Source organism: Acipenser ruthenus, chromosome 7, assembly GCF_902713425.1.
Source record: "Acipenser ruthenus chromosome 7, fAciRut3.2 maternal haplotype, whole genome shotgun sequence".
In the NCBI taxonomy this organism is placed as follows: Eukaryota; Metazoa; Chordata; class Actinopteri; order Acipenseriformes; family Acipenseridae; genus Acipenser; species Acipenser ruthenus.
Window position 1 is genome coordinate 38,551,635 of NC_081195.1, and position 24,025 is coordinate 38,575,659.

Genomic DNA, 24,025 nt, shown 5'->3' on the forward strand with positions numbered 1-24,025 from the left:
TTCTGTATGCACTGTAGTACATACTATAGTACGTACTACACAGTACCACATTAATACTGTAGAATTCGTTATTGTTTGTGCATTATTAAGTGTATTATTAAAAATACAATGGCTATTATTGAAAATAGTGTCTATTATTAAAAATAATGTTTATATTTATGTCTTCTTAATTAAAGCAACTGCTTCATTTAAAATATGTAAATTTACATCTCTTTGAAATTATCAGTTTGTATTTATATTCTTAGCTCAGTTCTCAGAAGTTGCAATTCATGACTGAACTGTTTTGAATACTCTAACAATAGTAGTTCTTAATGTATTTTATGTATGTTTTACTTATATCCTGTTTAACTTTATATTTGTTTACGGATATCAAAAGATCACCCCGCGGAACAATAAAATGGGAGACATTACTATTTTTTTCAATATTGCCACAACCTCCAAAGCATTATGCTGTAGGCCTAGTTATTCTCTATCCTTGACAACCAAACCACGCCCCAGTCTTGACTGCTCATGAATATGCATGACAGTGGCAATTTCTGACAGCACTTCGGCGATAAAGAGCTCTTGTCAGGCCAGGTGAAAACATCGATCGTAGAAATAATAACACATATGGGTTAAGGAGGGGTGTCTCTAAATAAATCTAGGTGAATTGTGTTTAAAAATACAATCTTTTTAAAAATAGAAGGCTTGGAATTGGAAATTAGGCAAATTTTACACATGTAAGATAGGGCATAAGTAGCTACCGGAACTATTTGGCTTCCCATGATGCACCGGTTTGACAGGGACGGAAGAAAAAGCAGAGTTGACTGTCTTGTGTATTTAGAAGGTCTTAAGACTTTGGTAGCATGTTAGAACTACATTCTAGACAAAGACAAAATAGTGTATGAAGAAATATATTCGTGTAAATTGTGAACTTCAGCCTGCAACAAATGTATTGTACTTGTGTCACTTGGTTTAAAGCGCGTTTGTCTTAAATTATATATCGAGCATCTTGCAGATTTGATAGATTTCCTGATGTTTTATGGTGTCTAATAGATAGTAGTCAGTGACTGAATTGTGTCTCTTTCTGTCCGCCTGCTGGGCTTGTTTTCAGTGTACTGAAAAACAGCCTGCCTCTCGAGTGCAATGCGTTCCCTCAGTTACGTTCAGCGGGTCAGTCTGGATTTCTCTGGCACCCTGTTCCCCCACGCAATATGCCTAGGAGATGCAGACAATGACACGGTATATTTTTTACATTTTAATAAGACGAATATGGCATAACATCTAATGGTTAAATATGGCAAAATAGACTTCTGAAACGCCAATACACACACAGAACAAAACACATTTTTACAGCCCTCTTGAATCCTTATAAAAAGTTTACTATGATACATTTGCACGAGATTTCTGAATTTTCTCAATGCTATTTAGCACAATTTACTATGGTTTGCCGAGTTTGAAATATGCTTTGCTTTACCATGCTTTTGCTATGCTTGATTACACTTTACTATGCTTTTACTACGTAAACTTGTATAAGGGAACTACTTGCTCTCCTTACAGAATCAGTAAACAACAGATATACCTAGAGTAATCAATCAGTCATAAATGTACAGTCCATGTTTGGTGACCAGTTAATTGTTGAACTGAAGCCCAGCTGTTAAAATAAATATCAATATAACTACATATTACTCAAGTTAAATACATTGGATGTTTCTTTTGTTATAGCTAAACGAGCTTGTGGTGGGGGACACAAGTGGGAAGCTGTCTGTATACAAGAACGATGACTCCAAACCCTGGCTTACAAGATCCTGTGTTGGAATGGTGAGATTCAGAGAAAACTGCACCAGGGGAACAGTATGACGGGTTATATACTCTTGAGACTATGTCAGCACTTCTCAAGTCAGAATGCAACTAGATGGGAGATTTTAGTGTAATTAGTGTTGTTGTCTTGTTAAGTTAAGTTTTATGTGTTTCATCTCACTCCTTGGCATAGAAAAGGAGGATACATTACCATTTGTGTCGGTTCAGTATGTCTTCCACTAGCTGGGTTCATTAATTGTGTATAAACTTCCAATTGATGGTCTTCTTTAAACATTTTTTTGTTTTGTTTTGCAGGTTACCTGTGTTGGAGTAGGGGACATTTGTAACAAAGGAAAGGTAAGTCACAGTATTTGTTAAACAGGCAGTTTTATGTCGGTTTTGCATTTTATTTAGCAAAATTGTATTTAAAAAACATTGACACTTCATTCCATCCAAAAAATAGGGTAGGTAGATAAAACCTTTTATGTTATTTTTCTATTTATTTCCGGAATATGCAGTGTATACATGGGAAAAGTGGCACTTGATAGTTTAGTTTACACTGTCGTCTTGCTTCATTCTCCCACCATCTCCCCTTTCTCCTCCTCACAGCTGGCTCAGTCTCATTTTGAGGGTGCATCTTCAATAAACTTTTCGCCTGCCTTGTTTTATGCTATAGGATACAAATGAGTCACAATCAGTTCAAATTTGGTTCGCAGGTTTTAATAATATCACAGTTAGGGGTATTATGTACTGATTGATACATACACATGCACATACATATGCATGAGGTTTAATTACGATTAAATGACATATCCTCAGAACCACATTTTATTTATTTGTATTTACTGTAAAGGTAGTGTAATTAAATCACATTGCCAGCACACAATCGCATAAGCCTCTTGGCACTTAACATCAATATTAAAATGAAAGGCAACTATCCTATACAACTCAAAAGTTTTATTCAAGCACATCATATCAAACATCTGCACAGCCGAAACGCCGTATTTAAATGAACAATTAAACATAAACAGATTTATTTTCTAACTTGCCACATATAAAGCACTACTTCAAAAAATGAAAAACTATAATAAAATAAACATTTTAAAAGAAACTAGTGTGTAAACAGGTATATGTACATAGAAAACTATAAAAACAAAAGTAGTTTTAATTTAAAACGAAAGTAACGTGTTAGCTCTTGCGTGTGTTACTCGGTGCAGCACAGAATCCAGGTTGAGCTGCTGCAGTCTGCAGCTTTGCAGTTTTCTGATCGAAACTTTTCTGCTGAAGCGCTGTGGCTAGCTTCAAGATGAAATCTCTCCTATTGATATTTTTCCTGGTGCATTCCTTGTACAAAACAAAGGAATTGGTGGCTGCTAGGTCCAGTAGAGATAACAACAGGATTGTGTATATACGTATATATTTCTGGAGCAAAAACGTGCTCTTGCAGCTTATGCTGCCTACTATGAAATTCCTGCAACCCTTACATTGCATCAGTGGGGGTTAATTGAAAAGGTAGTGCTAGTCCTAGCACCCTTTGAAGAACTAACACGTGAAGTAAATTTGTCATCAGCTTGTGCTTCGGATGTCATCCCATGCATTGTGGCTTTAAAGAGACTGCTCAGCAAATTTACAGATTTAGACAGTGGAATTAAAACTATGAAAAACACTTTGCTGCGGGCCATGGAAACGTGGTTTGGTGAAATTGATACTGAACCACTCTATTACATAGCAACCCTGCTGAATCCAATATACAAGGACAGGTACTTTACAAATAAAGAGAAACGGCTACAATGCAAGGGAATGCTGTTGACACATCTGGAACTGCTGCAATCAACACAAATGGCACAGACGACATCAACAGAGCCTGCCAACAAAAAACACAAGAAGCCAGATGACGAGACTCCTACAGTAAGCAATACCTTGTGTTCAGTGTTTGAAGAAATACCGGAGGAATGCACTGGTGACGGGGTACACATTGATGAACAACAGAGCAACAGTGTTGTGCTACAGACCCAGACTTACCTGAGTGAGCCAACGCTTCCAAGAAAATCAGAAAAAACTCTAATATTGGAAAAAGAATGAAGGACGGAGCACAAGGAGTTTAAGTGACTTGCTCAGGGTCACACACAGTGAGTCCATGGCTGAGCTGGGATCGAACCTGGAACCTCCTGGTAACAAGCCTCTTTCTTTAACCACTGGACCACCAAGTAATACAATGGTTCCTATGTAACTCTATCTGAGGTAGTATACTACAGAACTTTCTACTAAATATGCAGCTTGCAATGTAGCTATGGATACAGTCATACATGCACACACACTTGCAAGCGGCTAGCTGCCTACGGATATAATCAAAAAGCTTATTTAAAATTGTTTTGTGTTTGTTATTAGAACTTTGTGGTTGCAGTTGGCGCAGAGGGCTGGTTCCACCTGTTTGACCTGAGTGTTTCACCAGCCAAGTCAGAGTCCACCAACCACCAGGAGGTGCTGTTTGGGGAGGATCAGAAGCCATCTTTTACTCAGCACATTCCTGCCAACACTAAGGTCATTCTCATCAGTGACATTGGTGAGTGTCGCATCACAAAGGAACTGGTCCGTGGTAACCTATAAAAACCCCAAATCATCATTATTATTCATTTCATTTAGCAGATCTTGCTAAACAATGGTTTCACAAAACAATGGTTTCCTTTTTGAATCATTCCATGTCAGATAGACAAACTGGCTTGATAAGTGTAAGTTCAGTGAAAGTCCTCTTGATGTTAACAAATGTGTAGTGTTATATGAAAATGAAAAATGTGAAAGTAAAAGAAAATAATGGTCTTGAATTAATTTTAAAACAGTATTATATCTCCTCTAAACTGTTGTGCATGAATATTTTTTTTTTAGCAGCTCAAAGGTTACAGTCTAACTATAGTTTCAAAGTTATCATCCACCTGTAGGCATGGGAGATTTCGATTGAGCGGATTTTCACTCTGATTTTAGGTGCGGCTGCATTTTAGTAACAGGAATAGCAGCTGGTTACATTTATTTTTGGTGTCTGAAAGAATACATCCATATTAGCCTATCCTTCAGATAAGATGTAAAACCAAGGTCCTATTGTAAGTGACTCTGCAGCAGCAGTTGTGATGCATAGTTCACCCTTGTCTCTAAGTGTATGAAACCCCATGCAAGATCAAAATAACCTCTTAAAAAAATAAACAATCTGGAATACATTATTTTACACACTTATGAAGTATGGGCTTTATTATTTAAGGAAACTGGTTTTATTTGTCAGAATTTTACTGAGCAGCATTAACATTTATGAAGCTGAGAGGATAATTCTGCCTGTACAGTGCCACTTTGGAGATGTTGTAAATGCTGTATTGGAACACGATTGATACCTAAACTTCAGTTGTACTGTGAAAACCTCCTCCTTTTGAATGATGTATTGAACTAGCAAATAACTGAGTTTTTAACAATATATGGAGTACACAAAAGGCCTGATTTTCAAAAGGGGCAAAATATGAACTAGGTTGCAAAGTGATCTCTAAACCTTGATTTGTGTCACTAAACATACGGCTTTCAAAGGGTCGATGTAAAATGTGTCTTCTATCCATCTGTTGAAGCCTTAAAAATATAAATAACTTGATTTAGTTACATAAATCAGGTATTAAAAATAATTTTGCAACCTAGTTCTTATTTTGCTCCTTTTGAAAATCAGGCCCAAAGTTACTTATTCATTGCCTCCCTGATCTATCATACAGACAGCATTGTATGCAGTTGGTAAATGGGGGGGACCCTTGTTAGAGGTTATTGATGTTTTGTAAAAGAAATATCCAGATTTTTGAAATCTGAAGACTCCACCCTTTTGAATGATGTATTGCATTAGCAAATATATTTGCTAATCCAATTTATAATTTATAACTATGTATGTAGTACACTAATACCCTGTTTTCACCTGGACACCCGAGCCGAGCCGGTGCTGAGTCGAGCCAGCCTGGTACGGCAGGGGTAACTTGAGTTGCTTTTACACTAGAGAAAGGCGAGCCGAGCTGAGAGACGTCAAGCATAATGAACGTGCTGAGTCGATTCAATTAAATCACACAGACTGCAAAAATAGAACTAAGCGTTCATTTAATAAAATATCTAATAAAAGTCTGTCGCTTCGAACTGAACTCCCGACCTCTGTTTAGCCAGGCTGATTTACTGCTCATTTAAAATGATCCTCGAGTGGGAATGTTACCTTTTGTTTTGTAAAAAATATAGCGTTGATTACATTGTGTTTTATGCATGGTTAATTCACAGAAAGTTACGTTTTTGATTCACTATATGCATATTATAGAGAGGGAGTTATTTTATTTTCTATTTCAGTCAGATGTGTGTTGTTATGTGTCCCGCGGCGTAAAGGTAAGGATTTAGGAAAACATTTAGCGGTTGTGGTCCTGGGGGTTGTCACTTTCTCTTGGAATGACGGTTGAGCGTGATGACGAAATGCAGTAACCCCGCCCACAGCCTTCTTCGGCCCCGAGCCAGATTCAGTTATGATGCAGGGCTGGAGTTTCACGGCTTGGTTCCGGCTCGGGTATTTGCTAGTGTAAATACACCCGTACCGTGAGAGCGTGGAGCCGTCAAACTCCAGCCCTGCAACATAACTGAATCTGGCTCGGGGAGCCGTCAAACTCCAGCCCTGCAACATAACTGAATCTGTCTCGGGGCCAAAGGAGGCTGTGGGTGGGATTAGAAACCTGGGGAAGTTGTGTCAAACTTGGTGCTCAGACTACCCTTATGGCCTAGATTTAGATTTGTTCAAGAGAAGTCGATAGGTCACATGGTTTGGCGGCCATGTTGAATTTGTCAAATACTCCGATATCTTCTTCTCTGAAACCGTTACACCAATTAAAGCAAAACTAAGCATGCATGACCTAGGTAAGGTTGTATTCAAATTTGTTTGAGGCAAGTTGCTGTGTCAAAAATCATGGCCACTGCAAACCAATCACATTTCAGCTATGGCCAATTTGCATATATTTGAGTGTTTATCTATTGTGGAATGTGGTAGAGTGATGAAACTTTTATTCTGACTTGACAGATGGAGATGGGAGAAGTGAACTGGTGGTGGGATACACTGACCGTGTGGTGCGGGCATTCCGCTGGGAGGATTCCCCCGACAGCTCTGACATTGGGTCTGGACAGCTGGTCCTGCTCAAGAAGTGGCTTTTGGAAGGACAGGTACAGCCCGGGTACTATAACAACTTCTCCCAATATGGGAGGTGAAGATTACGTCCCTGTGATGCTACCTTTTTAGGAGTAGGCACATTATTATGCAAAACTGTCTAGTTTTTTTTTAAATTCATGGAAAAATCCCTTTGCACTTTGACTAATATTTGTTTAAACTGATTATCTCTGAACAAGGGGTTACCAGTCACATAAAGGGTGATTCATAATTGATGTAGCATTGTTGTTTTGCATTGTCTCTGTGAATTAACATTTTCCTTTGCATATCATCCTTCACACACCCTCCAGTTTTCGCGATGCTCTGACAATTATGAATCACCCTATATTTTCATTCAGGGAAGGTCAAGGTTGGAATTTACTAACTTCATTTTTTATTCAGAATGTTGGCTGTTAAGTTGGCTGTTAAGTTAAACATGATGTAACTATACATGTCTGTACACAAAAATAACTGGGATCAATACCTGCAAGTTAGGGCTTTTGGCTAGTTTCCTTTTATTACATTTTCAAAATGATTAAACAAAATGTGAATAAAAATGTTTACAAGACTAAAAATATAATTTTATTGTTTTTCAGAGGGAAAAATATGAAGTTACAGTACATCTGCTAGTAGATGTCGCACTATCTTGGGAATCTCTATTCAGGAAACTTTGCATTGCCATTTGATATTATGCTCTTTAATGTTATGTCTTTGTGGCCTATTCTGGAGAAAAGACTTATAACCACCCCCGTCTTTCCTGAAGGAATTAAAGGGGGTGATCACTGGACTGGTCACGTATTCCCTAAAATCTATTTAAACACCTTGCAGATGTGTCACGTTGAATCAGTGACACCATCTATTCTTGAAGTGAAAAAAACAAGCCCTGTCAAGTAAACCGTTCTAGAATGTAGACACGCTGATTACTACTGATGCAGCGCTATACTATAGTACTATATTATTTTGTTGTTTATAAGTTAAGAGTGTTATGTTAAGACATCTCTGTAAGGCGAATTCAGAAGACTATTAAAAATAACATTGTCAACTGAATTAAAATAACCATATTGCTCTTACTACCTGAAATATGTAATTCTATCAAGTTTTAATTTGTGTCATTTTATTGCTGTTTTTCCAACATTAGATTGTTTACTTTTGCAGAGCCAATTTCCTTCTTGCAGTAGTAGTGGACAGTACAGTCAAATCAGGTTATTGCTGGATGTAATATACACTGTTTAAACTTGTTTGAGAGTTTCAAGTTAATCTTTGAAGGCATGCAATGACTGGAGCTCTCAGCTTGCTGACACCTTCCCAGACAGCCATCTGTCTGCGGGTGCTTGTGGACTCCAGGTCCATGATCGCCACTCTGGCTAACTGCTTGCTTGGAGCTGTTCCAGCCCAACGTGGCACGGTTGTCACCTTCCAAAAGCTTCTGAGCCTGATCAGCAGCTTCCCAAATTCTTCCCCTGGGGCTTCTCCACATGCGCCTGGCTCAATCGCAGGGTTTTACAGCCTACCATGGAACAACACAGCCTGTTCACAGTTTCTCATCACTGTTTGAAAACCCTCTCATAAGAACATAAGAACATAAGAAAGTTTACAAACGAGAGGAGGCCATTCAGCCCATCTTGCTCGTTTGGTTGTTAGTAGCTTATTGATTCCAGAATCTCTTCAAACGTAACTGTAAGTGACTCTGCAGCTGATGCATAGTTCACACACTCTTGCCTTGTATAAAGGCGTCTGCTAAATAAACAAATAAAAAAATAATAATATCTGGTACACCAGAGTGAAACCGTTAACCTGTCCCACACCAACACTGAGACCCTAGGGTTGCCTATTTTAGGTTTTTACCTCATATTGATGTTTATTCTATACACATTGAGTGAACACTAGCATAATGCTTATTACTGTACCCCGATCATGGTGCAGTTTACTGTATTTTATAGCAATAGAGGTCATGCTGGCCATGTACAAAAAGCCTGAATGTTTCTAAAAATAAACATAGAAAAAAAGGAATGAAGAAAGAGAAATAGAACCCTTTTAAATACCACATTTCCTCCACAATGTGGTATTTCTTACATTCACTAGGGGCAGAGTGCTGCAAGGGGTCCTATTAATGGCTACACCTTGGAGTACATATTATTTTGAGAGCTCTATTGATTATCTCTTGTATTCCAGGTAGGTTTGGGGCTTCTAGATTTATTGGTTGAGTAGTGAATACCTTGTACCCCTAATCCTGACTGTCCCCCCCCCCCCCTCTGTTCTGAAATAAGGTGGACAGTCTGTCTGTGAACCCTGGTCCTGAAGGTGTCCCGGAGCTCATGGTTTCTCAACCAGGTTGTGGCTACGCCATCCTGCTTTGTACCTGGAACCGCAAAGTCCCCACCGAAACGGGAGAGGGGGCTAGTGAGACACCAATCAGGTACAGGTACTGGGTCAGGTGACCAGGGGTTTGCAAGGGTTGTAGTTAAAGATGTATTTACTTGCCTTTTAAAAACAATTTTCCTCCCCAGCAGGGTTTTTCATTTAGTTTTAAGGTATGTGGCACTTAGAAGGTAGTAGGGAGCACCGATCTTACCGTGGCATGGAGTGTCGAGGGGACACCCACCCCGCCCTCCCACAGGGACATTTTTGAAAAAAAGAATTATTGACTTCTGGAGCATCAGTCCCCCTGCAACACAATATTGGCTGAAAATGTGTATAGAATTGGTGACAGCACCTTTAATTGTGTAGTTGTAATATGGGAAACAGCATGCTGCAGCTCCCATGCTCTTCGTTAATCAAGTCCTGATCTGACAGCACGTAACAGACAGCTCTTATGATTACATGTTACCGTTTATTTTTCAGTAAAAACATGTTTCAATTGCAGCGTGTTCATTCTGCTAGTTTCGATATTAAATACACCACAGCATGCACATTTGTCATATATTTTAGATATTTTCATTAGCACAATTTGTGAGCTAAATTTAGTGAATGGCATTTTTTTTAATTTTTTTTTTTATACTGCAGTCAAGTAATCTGCAGTACCTTGAATATTTCTTTTTCTTCTCAGCGGTACACAAGATAACGTTTGTTTTATTGGAGTTCACAAAAAAAAATCAGTTTGGTATGGTAACATTTTCACTTTTTTTTTAAAATTTAATTATTGAGTATTTTGCTGCATTACAGCCATTCATTAAAAATTATTTTCTTTTTTACATTTTCAGGGCATTTTGTTTATGGTTTTTTTCTTGGTTTCTTGAATGCAGCTGTTCATTTTAAGCAACGTTTTACACAACAGTAATCACACACATTTGGTTGCCATCACGACTGCTGTATGGAACTGGAGTTAGAGTATTCTGCTGGTGTTAATAATATACAGCACCTCAGCACTTAAGCATTTGTATATCAGCTGATAGGGCTCAGCTAATATCCCATCATGCCTTTTTTCTTAAATGCATGCAGCCTCTATATATGAACCCCCAACATCTGTGATAAACAAATGGGTACATATTTTTACATTCACAACAAAAGGAATAAGCTTTTTTTGGTGCATATGTTATTATGTATTATATGTTGTCTTATAGTGCGATAATACCACACAAAATGGACTGAATGATAATACCTGGAAATAATCATACTATTTTTTGAAAACCCTGCCCCAGTACCATTGTCACGGCTCATCTTCATCATGTGAGGATTTCAAATTAAACCGTATTTGAGTACTCGATCACTACAAATTCAGGTACTTCAATGCTAGTCCAATGAGAGGCAAATTAAAACTTGTTAGAAATGTTTCCATTTGTAATTACAAAAAACTACGTACTACGGACAAGCCAGCGAGTAAAGAGGGGATTGACAAACTGAACTCTCTTAACACTATTATTATTATTATTATTATTTGTTTATTTGGCAGACGCCTTTATCCAAGGCAACTTACAGAGACTAGGGTGTGTGAACTATGCATCACGGGATCTTCATTGGTAATATTTGATTGTTAAAGCTTGAGAGTTTCCTGTTAATACAGTTTAGATCAAATTCAATATACAACTGTGCATTGCTTGCACAGTGATTTTTTTCTATAATGCTAGCTGCCTTGCCTATAATTTTAGGGATGGGGCTTTAACCCCTTCCACGCTGCCAAACAATAACAAACAAAACATCTTGTTTTTAAAGTAACACAAACCAATACGTTCAAATCATAACAATACATTTATTTTTAAATTATACAACTGCAACGATAATAACAATAAACCATTACTTTTAAATCATAATACATCTCAACAATGTATTTATCAGCAGGCATCTGCGCTGCCCCACTGATTACATGCAGGGCTCCTCTGCCCTGCCTCAATAACACGTTAATATAGGACCAGGATTGGGAAACCCTGGTTTCGGGAACCATGGGGACGCAAATGTTACAGTTATTATTTTTTGTCACTAGGGGGCGACACTGTGGTTACTGCCACGTATTTCCATACTACAGTACTGTGGGTATAAATAGGACGGAATATATATATATATATATATATATATATATATATATATATATAAATAGATATATGTTAGTTTTTAAAATGGTATTCTAAGTGATAGATTTCAGTCTCAGGCTGCAGCATTAGCTCTCCACTAACTCTATGTCTCTCTGTCTCATTTATTTGTAAATGTCGTTCACACACGTTCCATATTCCAGCGCTTTACTGTAATCAGATCAAGCTTTTCTTCAATGAAAAATTCAATAAGTACATCAGCAAAGCCAAAAACTACTATAACAGAATTGTTCAGCGCTGCTCGCTTGTGTCTTGGGTGTGACACTTTAATTAAATACTTATGATAATCATTGTTTTTCATTTTAACTATGAAATGTACTATCAATGTCTTGCAGGTACCTCCTCAGTTATCTTGCTGCAATTGTAAATAAATCAAGATAAGGCACAGAGTGATCTTTTTAATTTGGCCATGCTTGCTTGTTTATGTTTCTTTTATTAATTTGTTATACAGTGAAGGTGCCACTCGTGATGTCATTCTCCACCTGACGTCTGGTCGCATTCACAACAAGAACGTCTCCACTCACCTGATTGGGAGTATCAGCAGAGGTAAATTCATGCAATAAGAAAGAATTCTTAATTCTCAGTGTGGACCCTATCCCTACCCTAAAGCTGATACTATGAAATATTGAAAACCAGTGAATTTAATGAAGAAAAGGGAAAAAAATTACTTCTACAATTTATTGTCAACATGGCCTAACACTGAATTAACCATAAGGTGAATTATTGAACGGTGAAATTTTGAGGGAGCAGTTTAGTAAAAGTAAGTTTAGAACACTGTAGGAGCACTGTTTGACACAGAGTTAGGTAGGATCGAAAACCTCTCCTCGACCTCCTGTCTGCTGTCCAGCGCCGATAGTGTAGCGTGATCCAGACAACAAAGTTCACGATCCAAACAAGTTTTATTTTTATAATCCTGGTCTGGTGACCACAAAGAATAATCCCAGGCAATGTGTACAGCACTGTTCCAAAACAACAGGTTGAAGTCCCGAAATAATAAGACACAGTTTGTAAATAATAAACACAGTAGAAGACACACGTTCACAAGTCCAGAGTGAGTGCTATAGTGCTTGTGGTATAATACAATGTTTTTTTATTTATTTATTTATTTTTAATTTAGTCGTCGCCAATTTTTTTACCCCGTTTTTCTCCCCAATTTGGAATGCCCAATTGTTATTTGTATCCCGGTTCACCACTGCAACCCCGCTGGTGACTCGGGGAAACGGAGGCTGGAACACGCGTCCTCCGAAACGTGCTCCTGCCAATCCATCATTTTTCCCACTGCGGACCTATAGTGCCGGAGGACATACACAGATCTGATGGCTCCACTGCAGAACTGCAGGTGCCCTATCGGCCACAGGGGTCGCTGGTGCGTGGTGAACCTTGAATTCCTGTGCCAACCTAAGCCCTCCCTACCGGGAGGCGCTTGGCCAATTGTACGCCGCCCCCTAGGAACCCTCGGTCCTGTCGGCAGTGACATAGCCTGGATTCGAACATGCATCCTGCACTCCACGTGGAGTGCCTTTGCTGGATGCGCCACTTAGGAGCCCCGTGTAATACAATTTATCCGTGTACAGTGGTGCAGTGTTGTCCGGGTTTAGTGCTGGCCTTAAGCGACAACTCCGGATTGTGTTAGCCGTCTAATAATAACAAACAAGTAGACTTTAGACACGACAAAACACTCACTGTAATTTTTAAACTCATCCTTCGGCGGTTCTCTCTTAACCAATACAAAGGAACAGGTCACCTAGCCTCGTCCCCTATTTGTACCTTCAGTCACGCCTCCTTGGTTAGCGAGTGCAGCCGTTTTTCCTCCAATTCGCTGTTGCCACATCGCTTTCCCTCTGGAGCGATAACTTAATGTACCACAGCTGTGCCCCCTATCTAGATGGCTGACTTCCACCTAACCCTGGGAGTGAACTGTCAGGCCATCCAGTCCAGGGCACTCTGTTCCCTTTTGTACCACGTCCTAACAGGTCAGGAGGGAGCTTTATCACCAAGAATCATTTTTTCTCTGTCAAAGGGAGGTTAGCAATAAATCTGAAGAGGCTACCATTTATAAAGCAAATAAATAACGCATGTAAATAATGTGCAATATTTAATTACTGGCACACAGTTTCTTTGCTAAAGCAATAAAACTGAATTAAATACATTTGTAGATCTTCCTGTTACGGAGATTAACCCTCATGTTAATGATGTATTGATGGACACAACTGTCACCTGCTCTTAACAGCCAGCAAACCTTAGAACAGATTTAGGGGCCCCATCTCCATAATAATAAAACTCTGCAGCAAACTTTTTTTTTTTTTTTTACCAATAATTTTCCAGTTGCCATTACAAGCAGATTTCTCAGACATAAGAACATAAGAAAGTTTACAAACGAGAGGAGGCCATTCGGCACATCTTGCTTATTTGGTTGTTAGTAGCTTATTGATCCCAGAATCTCATCAAGCAGCTTCTTGAAGGATCCCAGGGTGTCAGCTTCAACAACATTACTGGGGAGTTGGTTCCAGACCCTCACAATTCACACAGTGTGGAGATGAATCTCTTTAGCCCAATATGGGGAAGCTATAAAAAAAAGACCAACAAGATGCTCTGATATATTGTGATTGGATATAAGTGTTGAATTTAAATCAAGGGAAGAAATGTTAAATCTTTGCAATGCATTAGTAAGACCTCATCTAGAATATTGTGTTCAGTTCTGGTCACCCCACTACAGAAAGGATATTGCTGCTCTAGAAAGATTGCAAAGAAGAGCGACCAGAATTATTCCGTGTTTAAAAGGCATGTCTTGTAGACAGGCTTAAAAAATTGAATATATTCAGTCTTGAACAAAGAAGACTACGCATGATCTGATTCAAGCATTCAAAATTCTAAAAGGTATTGACAATGTCGACCCAAGGGACTTTTTTGACCTGAAAAAAGAAACAAGGACTAGGGGTCACAAATGGAGATTAGATAAAGGGGCATTCAGAACAGAAAATAGGAGGCACTTTTTTACACAGATAATGTGTCTGGAACCATCTCCCCAGTAATGTTGTTGAAGCTGACACCCTGGGATCCTTAAAAAAGCTGCTTAATGAGGTTCTGGGATCAATAAGCTACTAACAACCAAACGAGCAAGATGGACCTCCTCTCATTTGCAGACTTTCTTATGTTCTTATTTATAATCCAATCCGGTGCACATGGCCCAGTTTCAACATTTGAATTGTTCTGTTTTGCTTACAGGGCCCACAGACGAGTCCTCTAGATGCGGCTTTTTTGCCCTCTGCACGTTAGATGGTGAGTAAGTTATGAAAATAAGTGCTTTTCTTTGCATCTGTCTGCAAGTATCTGTCATTTTATCCTCAAGAGCTCTTGCACAGTGCACAAATGACATCACCGTTTTATAGAAACCAGGAATCCTGCATTACAAATTGCACAGCTGCAGGGTACTCAAACAGAGATTAAACATGTGTTTACATTCCTCTCTCAAATTTGTCCTGTGGTCAGACCCACTTTGGTTTGCTGAATGCATGTATTGAACTCACTACCATGTCAATTTTCCAGTGAACCAGTACTCATTACTGACTATACATGTGTTTACCAGGGGTGTGCAATTCGTATTGCAGACGCCCGGGACAACAAGATTTGTGTGACAGACAACAAGTTTTTATACGTTGCCAGTTGGACAAGTAGTTTTTATTTATTTATTTTTCCTATGTTTGTTCTGTTGCTTGAGACACTCCGGGTATATTTATAGAGAGCCACGCAAGTTTCTGAAAACTAAATTTTAGAAGTGTTTATGTCCCACCCCTATCACATCTAATTGGTTAGCTGTGGAAGATTGGTTACAAAGAAACCCAGAGATGGCAGCCTGAGAGTTTCTGGCAACACACAGACACATTTTTTAAACTTTAGATATTACCAGTGTTTACGTTTTTTGTAAATTAGCTTAAAGTGATACTGCTTTCTTAATACAGTAACCTGACATTTAAATGCAGCAATCTAGTAAAGTTAAAAAAAAAAAAAAAAATAGTCACTAAGGTATTAGCGGATTAGAAAATACCTTAGTGCAGCCGTACTCAATAGGCGGCCCGCCAGCTCACCTTAAAAATTAAAAAAAAAAATTGCTATGATAATAAATTACTCAGGTCTCATCTAAGCAGTAAGAGTAAGCATATATATATATATATATATTATGCATGTTGGATCTTAGGCTCTCACGATTGCATCAGACAGTACATTCAGCTAGGACACAGCCCATTTTTTTTTCATTATTAGTCTGATGGAAATGGAGCCAAAAATGAGTGCAAGCGTGAGTAAATGTCGCAAAGTGGACAGCGAAAACCGTGCATTTAATCCAAACTGGACAGCAGATTTTCTTTCTATTATGCCGTCTCATTTAAATGCAAAACCGTTGTGTTTAATATGCCAAACCACTGTAGCAGTCTGCAAGGTCACCAACTTGAGGAGGCACTTCGAATCAAAGCACAGTAATTTCGACATGGCCTATCTTCCTGGCAGTGTCTTAAGAGGTGACAAAATTGAAAGTCTGAAGTCTTCATGTCACACGTCAAATTTGATTCTCACAACATCAGCGACTTTGGAAAATTACAATATAGCTCAGTACTGGTATTATTTATTTTATCTTTTTTGCTCCTCTTTATCAAGGATGCCTTTTGGAGGTGACTTCCCTGACAAACTAAGGCAGAGTATTCCATAATTTAGGAGCTCTACAAGAAAAAGCCCTACCTCCCAAGTTGCTTTTGTTGAATCTAGGAATAACCAGCAGCCCCACGTCCTGTGATCTCTGAGTATGGTTAGGAAGATACGGGGTCAGTAACTCCTGCAAATAACTAGGTGCTAATTCATTCAGCTCTTTATAGGTTAACAGCAAAATCTTAAAATCAATTATATACTGCACAGGTAGCCAGTGTAAAGATGCCAAAACAGGGGCAATATGTTCACTTTTCCTGGTTTTAGTCAAAATTCTAGCAGCGGTATTCTGAACAAGCTGCAAGCGGATACCACATGTTTTGGGACACCAGAAAAAAGTGCATTACAATAATCAATTCTAAATGAAACAAAGGCATGTATTAGTCTCTCTGCATCAGATACAGAAATAATAAGTAACTTCCCTAATACGAATCTCAAATGAGAGATCAGGGTCAAATTTCTAGTTTAAGTTTTGATGAGAGACTGCAAAGGTCAAGCTCATGTAGTCCCATATTTCCTTTTAGTTGGTTCTGTGAGCCCTAGCATAACCTCTGGTTTATCTGAATTTAACATTAGAACATTCTGTGACATCCAGTGCTTGATGTCTGTAAGGCAAGTAGCTAATAACACCCAGGCAGAAGAAATTCCTGGCTTTAGGGACAAATATAGCTGAGTATCATCAGCATAGCAATGGAAGTTCACTCCGTGTCTGCAGATAATGTCACCTAACGGTAGCATATATAATGAAAACAACAAGGGACCTAGAATGGAGCCCTGTGGAAGTTTGCAACTTCATATGTTTTGTGCAAAATTAAATGACTCCCTGTCACCTAAGATGGCCACCATGACTTTTTGGTTTCCGCATGATAAAGACTTAAAGCTTCCAGGTATTGTCCTAACATTTGGTACACAGCTGTATTCTGTAATTCTCTTGGTCAAGTTTGTTCATGAGTCTTGTACAAAAACTGACCCTTTTGTGACTGTTTGTTTTACACAGCTACTGCCACCACAGTATTTTTGTATCTATGTATTCTTGTACCTTTTTAAGTAGTGACTTCATATTTACAGGGTTATAGAAATAGCTGAATTTTTTTATTTTCTTACTTAAGTTTCATTACTGCTTTTGTCCTGTAAAAATGACCCAGTTCACTGACACATTGCTTTAACCTCTAGCCAGATGAATGATATAGGCCACATCCATTGACATACAGTAGTTCCTTTATCGTTGGTATACTATTGTATTATTCTGGTGTTGATCAGATATTAGCCATTATTTCATTTCACATAGTTTCAACCTCTGGACTTACAGATCTTTTGTCACCATATTCATTTTCCTTCATTTTTACAAACAATTTGATCTTATGTGACATTCCCTTTTGATGAAGCCCCTGTGGATTCTTTGTTTTTATTCACAAAATCTCCCATTTCTAATTTGCTTGTGTGTGTAATTGAGCTGCAATTCACAATCCATAGCTGTTTAATGGTGAACACTTTCTGGGTTCCTGATGATCTGATCCCTTAAAGATAACTTCATTGGGAGCCTAAAGGGTATAATTTGGACCCCTGTACAGTACATTCGTGGAGAGTTTTAATTTGAAGAGTTCTTTTAATATTCATTGTGGCACTGTTAGCGAACAAAACAAAAAAAAGGAAAATTAAATGTTAAAGTGGACGCGACTTCAGTTGTAATCATTAGTTCTGTCTGTGTTCAAGACACATAATTGTCCTACCAATACAACACAGTGCTGTACAAGAACTGTTTGGGGGGGTGCTTACGACTGCTAATCAGCATGCTTGGCAGTATTCGTTATTTAACCTTGTACCAGTTATTTAGTCTGTGACAAATCAAACTGTCAACCAAAACCCTTCAAACTTCCTGTGCAGGTGGAACTTTCACCTACGACAAGTTCATTTGACATTTTTTTCCCCTTCATTTCAGGCACATTAAAGTTGATGGACAGCTCTGATCAGCTGCTTTGGTCGGTTCAGGTGGACCACCAGCTCTTTGCACTACAGAAGCTTGATGTTACAGTGAGTATCTTTGCAGATTTAACAAGTAGTCTTGGCATGTCACGGTTAGTCATAGCATTAGACAAAAGGTCATTGGTGCTAAGTGAGGGGTCAAACCAGATGAGGCACATGTACTACAATTGGTTCAACATTTTATTTTTGTCTGGTTGTATTGGGAGTGTTTTGGTTCTTTATAAGTAATAACAAGTCAAACACATTTAATAACACTTAAATATCACTCTCCGCTTGTTGTCATCAAACTTTATTGCCTCAGGGTAGAGTGGGAGTCCAGAAGAAAGCTCCTGAAAATTTCCCTTTTTAAGACCACACTAACCGACAAGTTATCTAATTGTCATCATCTGGTTGTCCGTTCATAGTCCATTACTGCAGTAACAACTATAACTTAAACACTTAGTAGTGCTGCATTTAGAAATACTAACAGAAACAAAAAATCAGTGGCAAACATTTAGACTAGAAGTCTTTTTCATTTTCAATGTCTTCAGCATTTTGAAGACATTAAAAAAGACTTATAGTTGAAACTTTTAGTATTTCTAAATACAATAACAACCTGAAAATGGGTAGAAAATCAAATAGAATGAGGATCCGGAACCCTATTGAATAGCAGTTTGATCAAAAGTTTCAAAGTGTTTCAAATTTGCCGTCAAAAGAGCTCTAAAGTCACTATGTATCGCAAAGGACAATGAAACCTGTCATTAATCGTAACAATAATTTATGAAAATATTATATAAAGCTCACAAAATATCATTATTTGGAGTGTACAATTAACCTAAATTACATTAGGCACAAAAAAAATCATACTTTTCTAAGAGGATTTTGTTTTTAAGACCAGCGGCAATGGCATTTCCAGACTTAGCCGCGGCACCATGTCTGTGCCGTTTGCGGTTTACTTATTTTCAAAAAAACCTTACCGAGTTCATTATAGTACACATACAAACTGCATCAAAACAAACTTAATAGATTCCACTTTTTCTGAATCTCAGTTTTCACCTTATTCTGACAGTCACAACATTTAAAAAAAATAGTTTTTTAATATTTTGGGCAGAGTATTTTGAAAGCAAAACCAAACACCAAACTTGCAAAAACGATATAATTGGTTATAGCAATGTGTCCAGAAGACACACCTCTTTGAATTATTACCATATCAGGTGTGGTTGTGTAAGATATTTGGGTGGGATTTAGTGACGCGCTTCAGGTTTTCACAGGCGTCCAGTCAAAGTTCCCTCCCTCTGAGACAATGACAAAGAAGGCACCAAACAGTGATAAGGGGAAGCAGAATTCATTTGATAAAAATGTGATGTGTCATTATTAACAAATGAGGTGATGCATGAGATCTATACATTTGCCAGAAGTATTAACGAGACAGAACGATATGTAACTCTTGCAGTTTGTAACATCTGTTTACTGTATTCTTTATTTTGCTCTTACTTGAATTTGATCTTGTTGTGCTTTCATAACTGCTCTTATCTGTATTATGATATTCTGTAATGTGATGACTTGCAAAGTGATATTTTAATGTGATACTTTGTATTGTGATCTTTTGTAACAGTTGTAAGTTGCCCTGGATAAGGGCGTCTGCTAAATAATAATAATAATAATAATAATAACAATAACAACAACAAATGTCACAGGGCAGCTCAGATAGTGCAAACACTCACAGGGCTAGTGAAAGACATGACTGCAATGTTATTACAAGTATTCATTTAAAGTGCTCCAAACTGGATTTAGCACTGATTGATCACACTCTATCACATTCTCGGTAGCTGATTTTAATTATGTGATTATGGTTGGCTATTACTTCTACGCTCTCCAAGCCAGCGGCAGCGATAAAGGACAGAGATTAAGGACACTGGCTGTTTTGTGGCTGTTCTGTGCAGTGTGCAGTCCCTTCATCAAACTACAGCGCCACTAAGCCCACCCGACTCCAGGATACAGATTCACTTTGACATATTTTTACATCTATTTGTTATCTAGTTATATTACTTTAATGTGGAGAGTGAGAAGTGAGCCATTGCTTGTGATGTCTGTGAAATGTTTTTGGTAGTTAACATTTTGTGTTTCAGGGACAGTTTTATCTGTGATAAGTGCATTTCTATTCAGACCTTAAGAGAGAAAATCATTTTCCCTTGAAAAACAAATTGATACACTTGATGAACAATTCATTGAAAGTAGTTTTAATTATTGTAATAATCCGTGGACTGAGTTAGACACAGTACGGAAAACTACACTAGTCAATGACTTTGACTCTGTGCATGAAATTACTCAAACAGATGGTGGAAACAGTTTAAACTTGTTACAGGAGGTTAGCTTCTATCATCAAAAACAAAAACAGTTAGTCACTGAGGTAGTTAAAGAGCCAGACATTGGGAACTGGGTTACTGTAAGGAACAAGGGAGGTAGAACCAGTCGAGAGACTTCTGGAAGCATCAGTCTGTCAAATAGATTTCATGTTTTAAGTACTAATGACTGCTGTAGAAGAAAAGAAGAATGAGGTATTTTTAGCAGGGGACTCCATTATACGCTTATTTGGTGCCATAGGCAGTTGTTTATGTCGCTTACCTCAAACGCTGGGCCTGGCACCATTTATTTATAGTAGAAACATTGTCAAGGCCAGAGTTTCCATTATTCTTCCATTATTCTTGGGCTACACAAAATGCACTTTTGAGACATGCTTGTCTATGTACATACAACAACATTTAAAAAATTGATATCTATCATGTCAGGAATCACTGAAGCAAATCTGAAAACACAGCGACAATAATGTTCAAGCAATTATCCTTAAGATTTTATTTATAACCACACCAATTCTGTCTACTCAGCCCATTCCCAGTATTCATTGCATATACACCGTGTAGAATTCTTGGACTCCAAGATAGTTTTCCCTGTATTAAGTCATGCTAGACCTTCAAGATCGTCGAGACGGTGAAATAACGAGACACGTATTTGGCAATCAAGTTTATTCACTAGAATGAAGGCTATACATTCTTGTTGCTGTCTTCTGAGTACTTATAGCAAGTATACATATAGGCATAAGTAAAGTATAACTAGCAACATAGTTGAAGGTTTCAAACAGACATAGTAATCTGTAGTAAAATAAAATAACAAGAGCACACATACTCTGTTACTGGTAGTTATCCGCCATATTCCCTTCACCTTTTGCTATCCTTTGATTACTGAGACTAGCTAGAAGGGATGGAATTCCCTAGGGGAGTGGCTAAGCATAATAGAAATACATTTCAGTGCAAGGTATAGTACAACTGGGTGGTCTTAACCTAACAATATTTCGATACATTGAGTGACTGAATGCACTTTGTCAAGCTAGATCTTTTAGTGGTGTGCTGGTGCAGAAACTTGTGATCAGTCCTTTGAATTTATGTCTGACTGCCTCCTGCAGGGTGACGGGCGCGAGGAGGTGGTTGCTTGTGCCTGGGATGGACAGACTTACATCATCGACCATAACCGCACAGTTGTCAGATTTCAGTTTGATGAGAATGTCAATGCATTCTGTGCTGGTAAGAGTTTTGATTTGTAGTATTAATAGACTTATGAAACAATTATTCAATTAAAATATATAAAATTTAGTATGCAATACATTAGGCAATATTTGCTTAATAGTTTATTCATGTATTTATTTATTGCATTTATATAGTGCTTTTTATACAAAAGTATCGCAAAGCACTGTACAGTACATAGCCGAAAAAAACCCCCACAATACATTTGTATAGCATGTCACACATACAACTGCCACAGTCAGACCATTTAAATAACAGTATACACATAATAATACAAAAGCAGCAATTTTAAAGTTACATTAAAACCCATTAAAATAAGAAAGCCATTTTAAAAAGTGAGTTTTTAATCTTGACTTGAAAACTGTAACAGTCCCAGCTTCACTGACAAACAAAGGCAGAGCATTCCATAATTTAGGAGCTCTACAAGAAAAAGCCCTACCTCCCGTGTTGCTTTTGTTGACCCTAGGAATAACCAGCAGCCCCACATCCTGTGATCTCAGAGTGTGGTTTGGAAGATACGGGGTCAGTAACTCCTGCAAATAACTAGGTGCTAATCCATTCAGGGCCTTGTAAATTAACAGCAAAATCTTAAAATCAATTCTATACTGCACAGGGAGCCAGTGTAAAGATGCCAAAACAGGGGTAATATGTTCACTTTTCCTGGTTTTAGTCAGAATTCTAGCGGCGGTATTCTGAACAAGCTGCAAGCGGGATACCACACGTTTTGGGACACCAGAAAAAAGTGCATTACAATAATCAATTCTAGATGAAACAAAGGCATGCATTAGTCTCTCGGCATCAGATACAGAGATAATTTGTCTAAGTTTGGCTATATTTCTTAAATGGTAAAAAGATACTTTATTAACTTCCCTAATATGAGTCTCAAATGATAGATGAGGATCAAAGATGACCCCCAAACTCTTAATTTCTACTTTAAGTTTTAATGAGAGACTGCAAGGGTCGAGCTCATGTAATCCCACATTTCCTTTTAGTTGGTTCTGTGATCCCACTAGCACAGGGGTGTCAAACTAATTTCGTTTGGCAGGCCTGATCCAATGCCCTGGCTCTTGGCGCGGGCCGAGTGACACTTGTTAAAATACAAAGATGAACCCAAAACTTCAAAATTATTGTATTTAACAAAAATGATCATGCGCAGCATATTTAGATTCCCCTAAGTAACACACGTTGATTATTTTACTCACCGTCACCTCTTAGAATATGTGTGCAAACATGCCTCCAGAGTTCCTTCTCATGATCACCACAAATTGTCATGTTGCTGTGATTGCTGTCAATCGCCGTCCACGTGGGTGAGATGTGAGTGCGTCAACTGATTCGAGTAGACGATACCAGAAAAAGGTTTTCAGTTCTGATTTGTAAGTTGTGTAGTGACAAGTATCCTCACGTCTTATCCGTGAAGAGAAAGGTGAAACAAGAGTGCCGTGTGTTTCAAGAGAAATTGGGAATTTTGTATTTCTTTGTGTACATGAATGGAAAGCCAATGTGCTTAATTTGAAGCAACATGTGTCTGTTGTGAAATAATACAACATTAAAAGACACCGAAGCAAACCATGGCAAGAAATAAATGTAGAGGAACGTTACGTGAAGATAAATACTGAATTAGCACAGTCACTGAAAAAGCAGCAATCAATGATTTCTAATGCTTGTAGCATAAGTGATGCTGCTGTTAAGGCGAGCTATGTGATTGCTCACAAAATAGGTGTTTCTTCAAAACCATTTTCTGATGGAGTTTTTGAAGACATGCTGCTAAAAGCTGCTGAAATAGTATGTCCTGAGAAACGGCAAGCTTTCTCCATCATGAATATCAACAAATCAAAATCTAATTCTCAACTTAACTCAATACTCAAGATATCCTCAGCCCAGTCATTTGCTCCAGATGTAAACTTATGGAAACTCTGGGTAGTTTCCCACCAGGGAGCTGTCCACGCAGAGTTGCCGCGTGAGCGTTTGGCACCGTCTGTCCCTTTGGGGTTCCAGGGGGCTACGAGTGCAGATTGGCAGCAGGATGACGAGCTCTCCATCGCCGCCTTCGAGGAGGTGGGCGAACAGGAGCTGGCGTTCCCATCTGAGGACGTGCAGTCAGATAGCATGTCCCCTGTGGTTAAGCTCTCCCTGTCAGCAGAGCTTATGCCATTGACCAAGAGAGTCACTGCAGTCTTGCAGGTGTCCTGGTCTACAGAAGGTGAGGCAAGGCAGTCAATCTTCGATGACGAGCCTGCCACTTCTCCCATGTCCCCCAGTGCACCTGGATTTTCTCGTTGAGATCCAGTTGTCCTAGGGTCACC

The 24,025-nt window shown here is 38.4% G+C and overlaps 1 protein-coding gene across 3 annotated transcripts in view; it reads left to right on the plus strand.

The window, feature by feature from the left end:
- The first annotated feature begins 529 nt into the window (after positions 1–529).
- The window catches only part of itfg2 (integrin alpha FG-GAP repeat containing 2), a 28,052-nt gene continuing 4,556 nt past the window's right edge, over positions 530–24,025 (plus strand). Inside the window, exons 1-11 of one of the 3 annotated variants that reach the window (XM_034027376.3) lie at positions 530–644; positions 1,094–1,221; positions 1,705–1,800; positions 2,095–2,136; positions 4,168–4,342; positions 6,842–6,981; positions 9,232–9,380; positions 11,939–12,033; positions 14,713–14,766; positions 18,122–18,213; positions 21,605–21,722. In XM_034027376.3, coding sequence (XP_033883267.1) covers positions 1,126–1,221; positions 1,705–1,800; positions 2,095–2,136; positions 4,168–4,342; positions 6,842–6,981; positions 9,232–9,380; positions 11,939–12,033; positions 14,713–14,766; positions 18,122–18,213; positions 21,605–21,722 — 1,057 coding nt within the window. In that variant the 5' untranslated portion in view covers positions 530–644; positions 1,094–1,125. Of the gene's footprint in view, positions 645–751; positions 1,222–1,704; positions 1,801–2,094; positions 2,137–4,167; positions 4,343–6,841; positions 6,982–9,231; positions 9,381–11,938; positions 12,034–14,712; positions 14,767–18,121; positions 18,214–21,604; positions 21,723–24,025 lie in introns of those variants that run through there. The other 2 variants (XM_034027375.3, XM_059026916.1) reach the window with 2 other exon arrangements.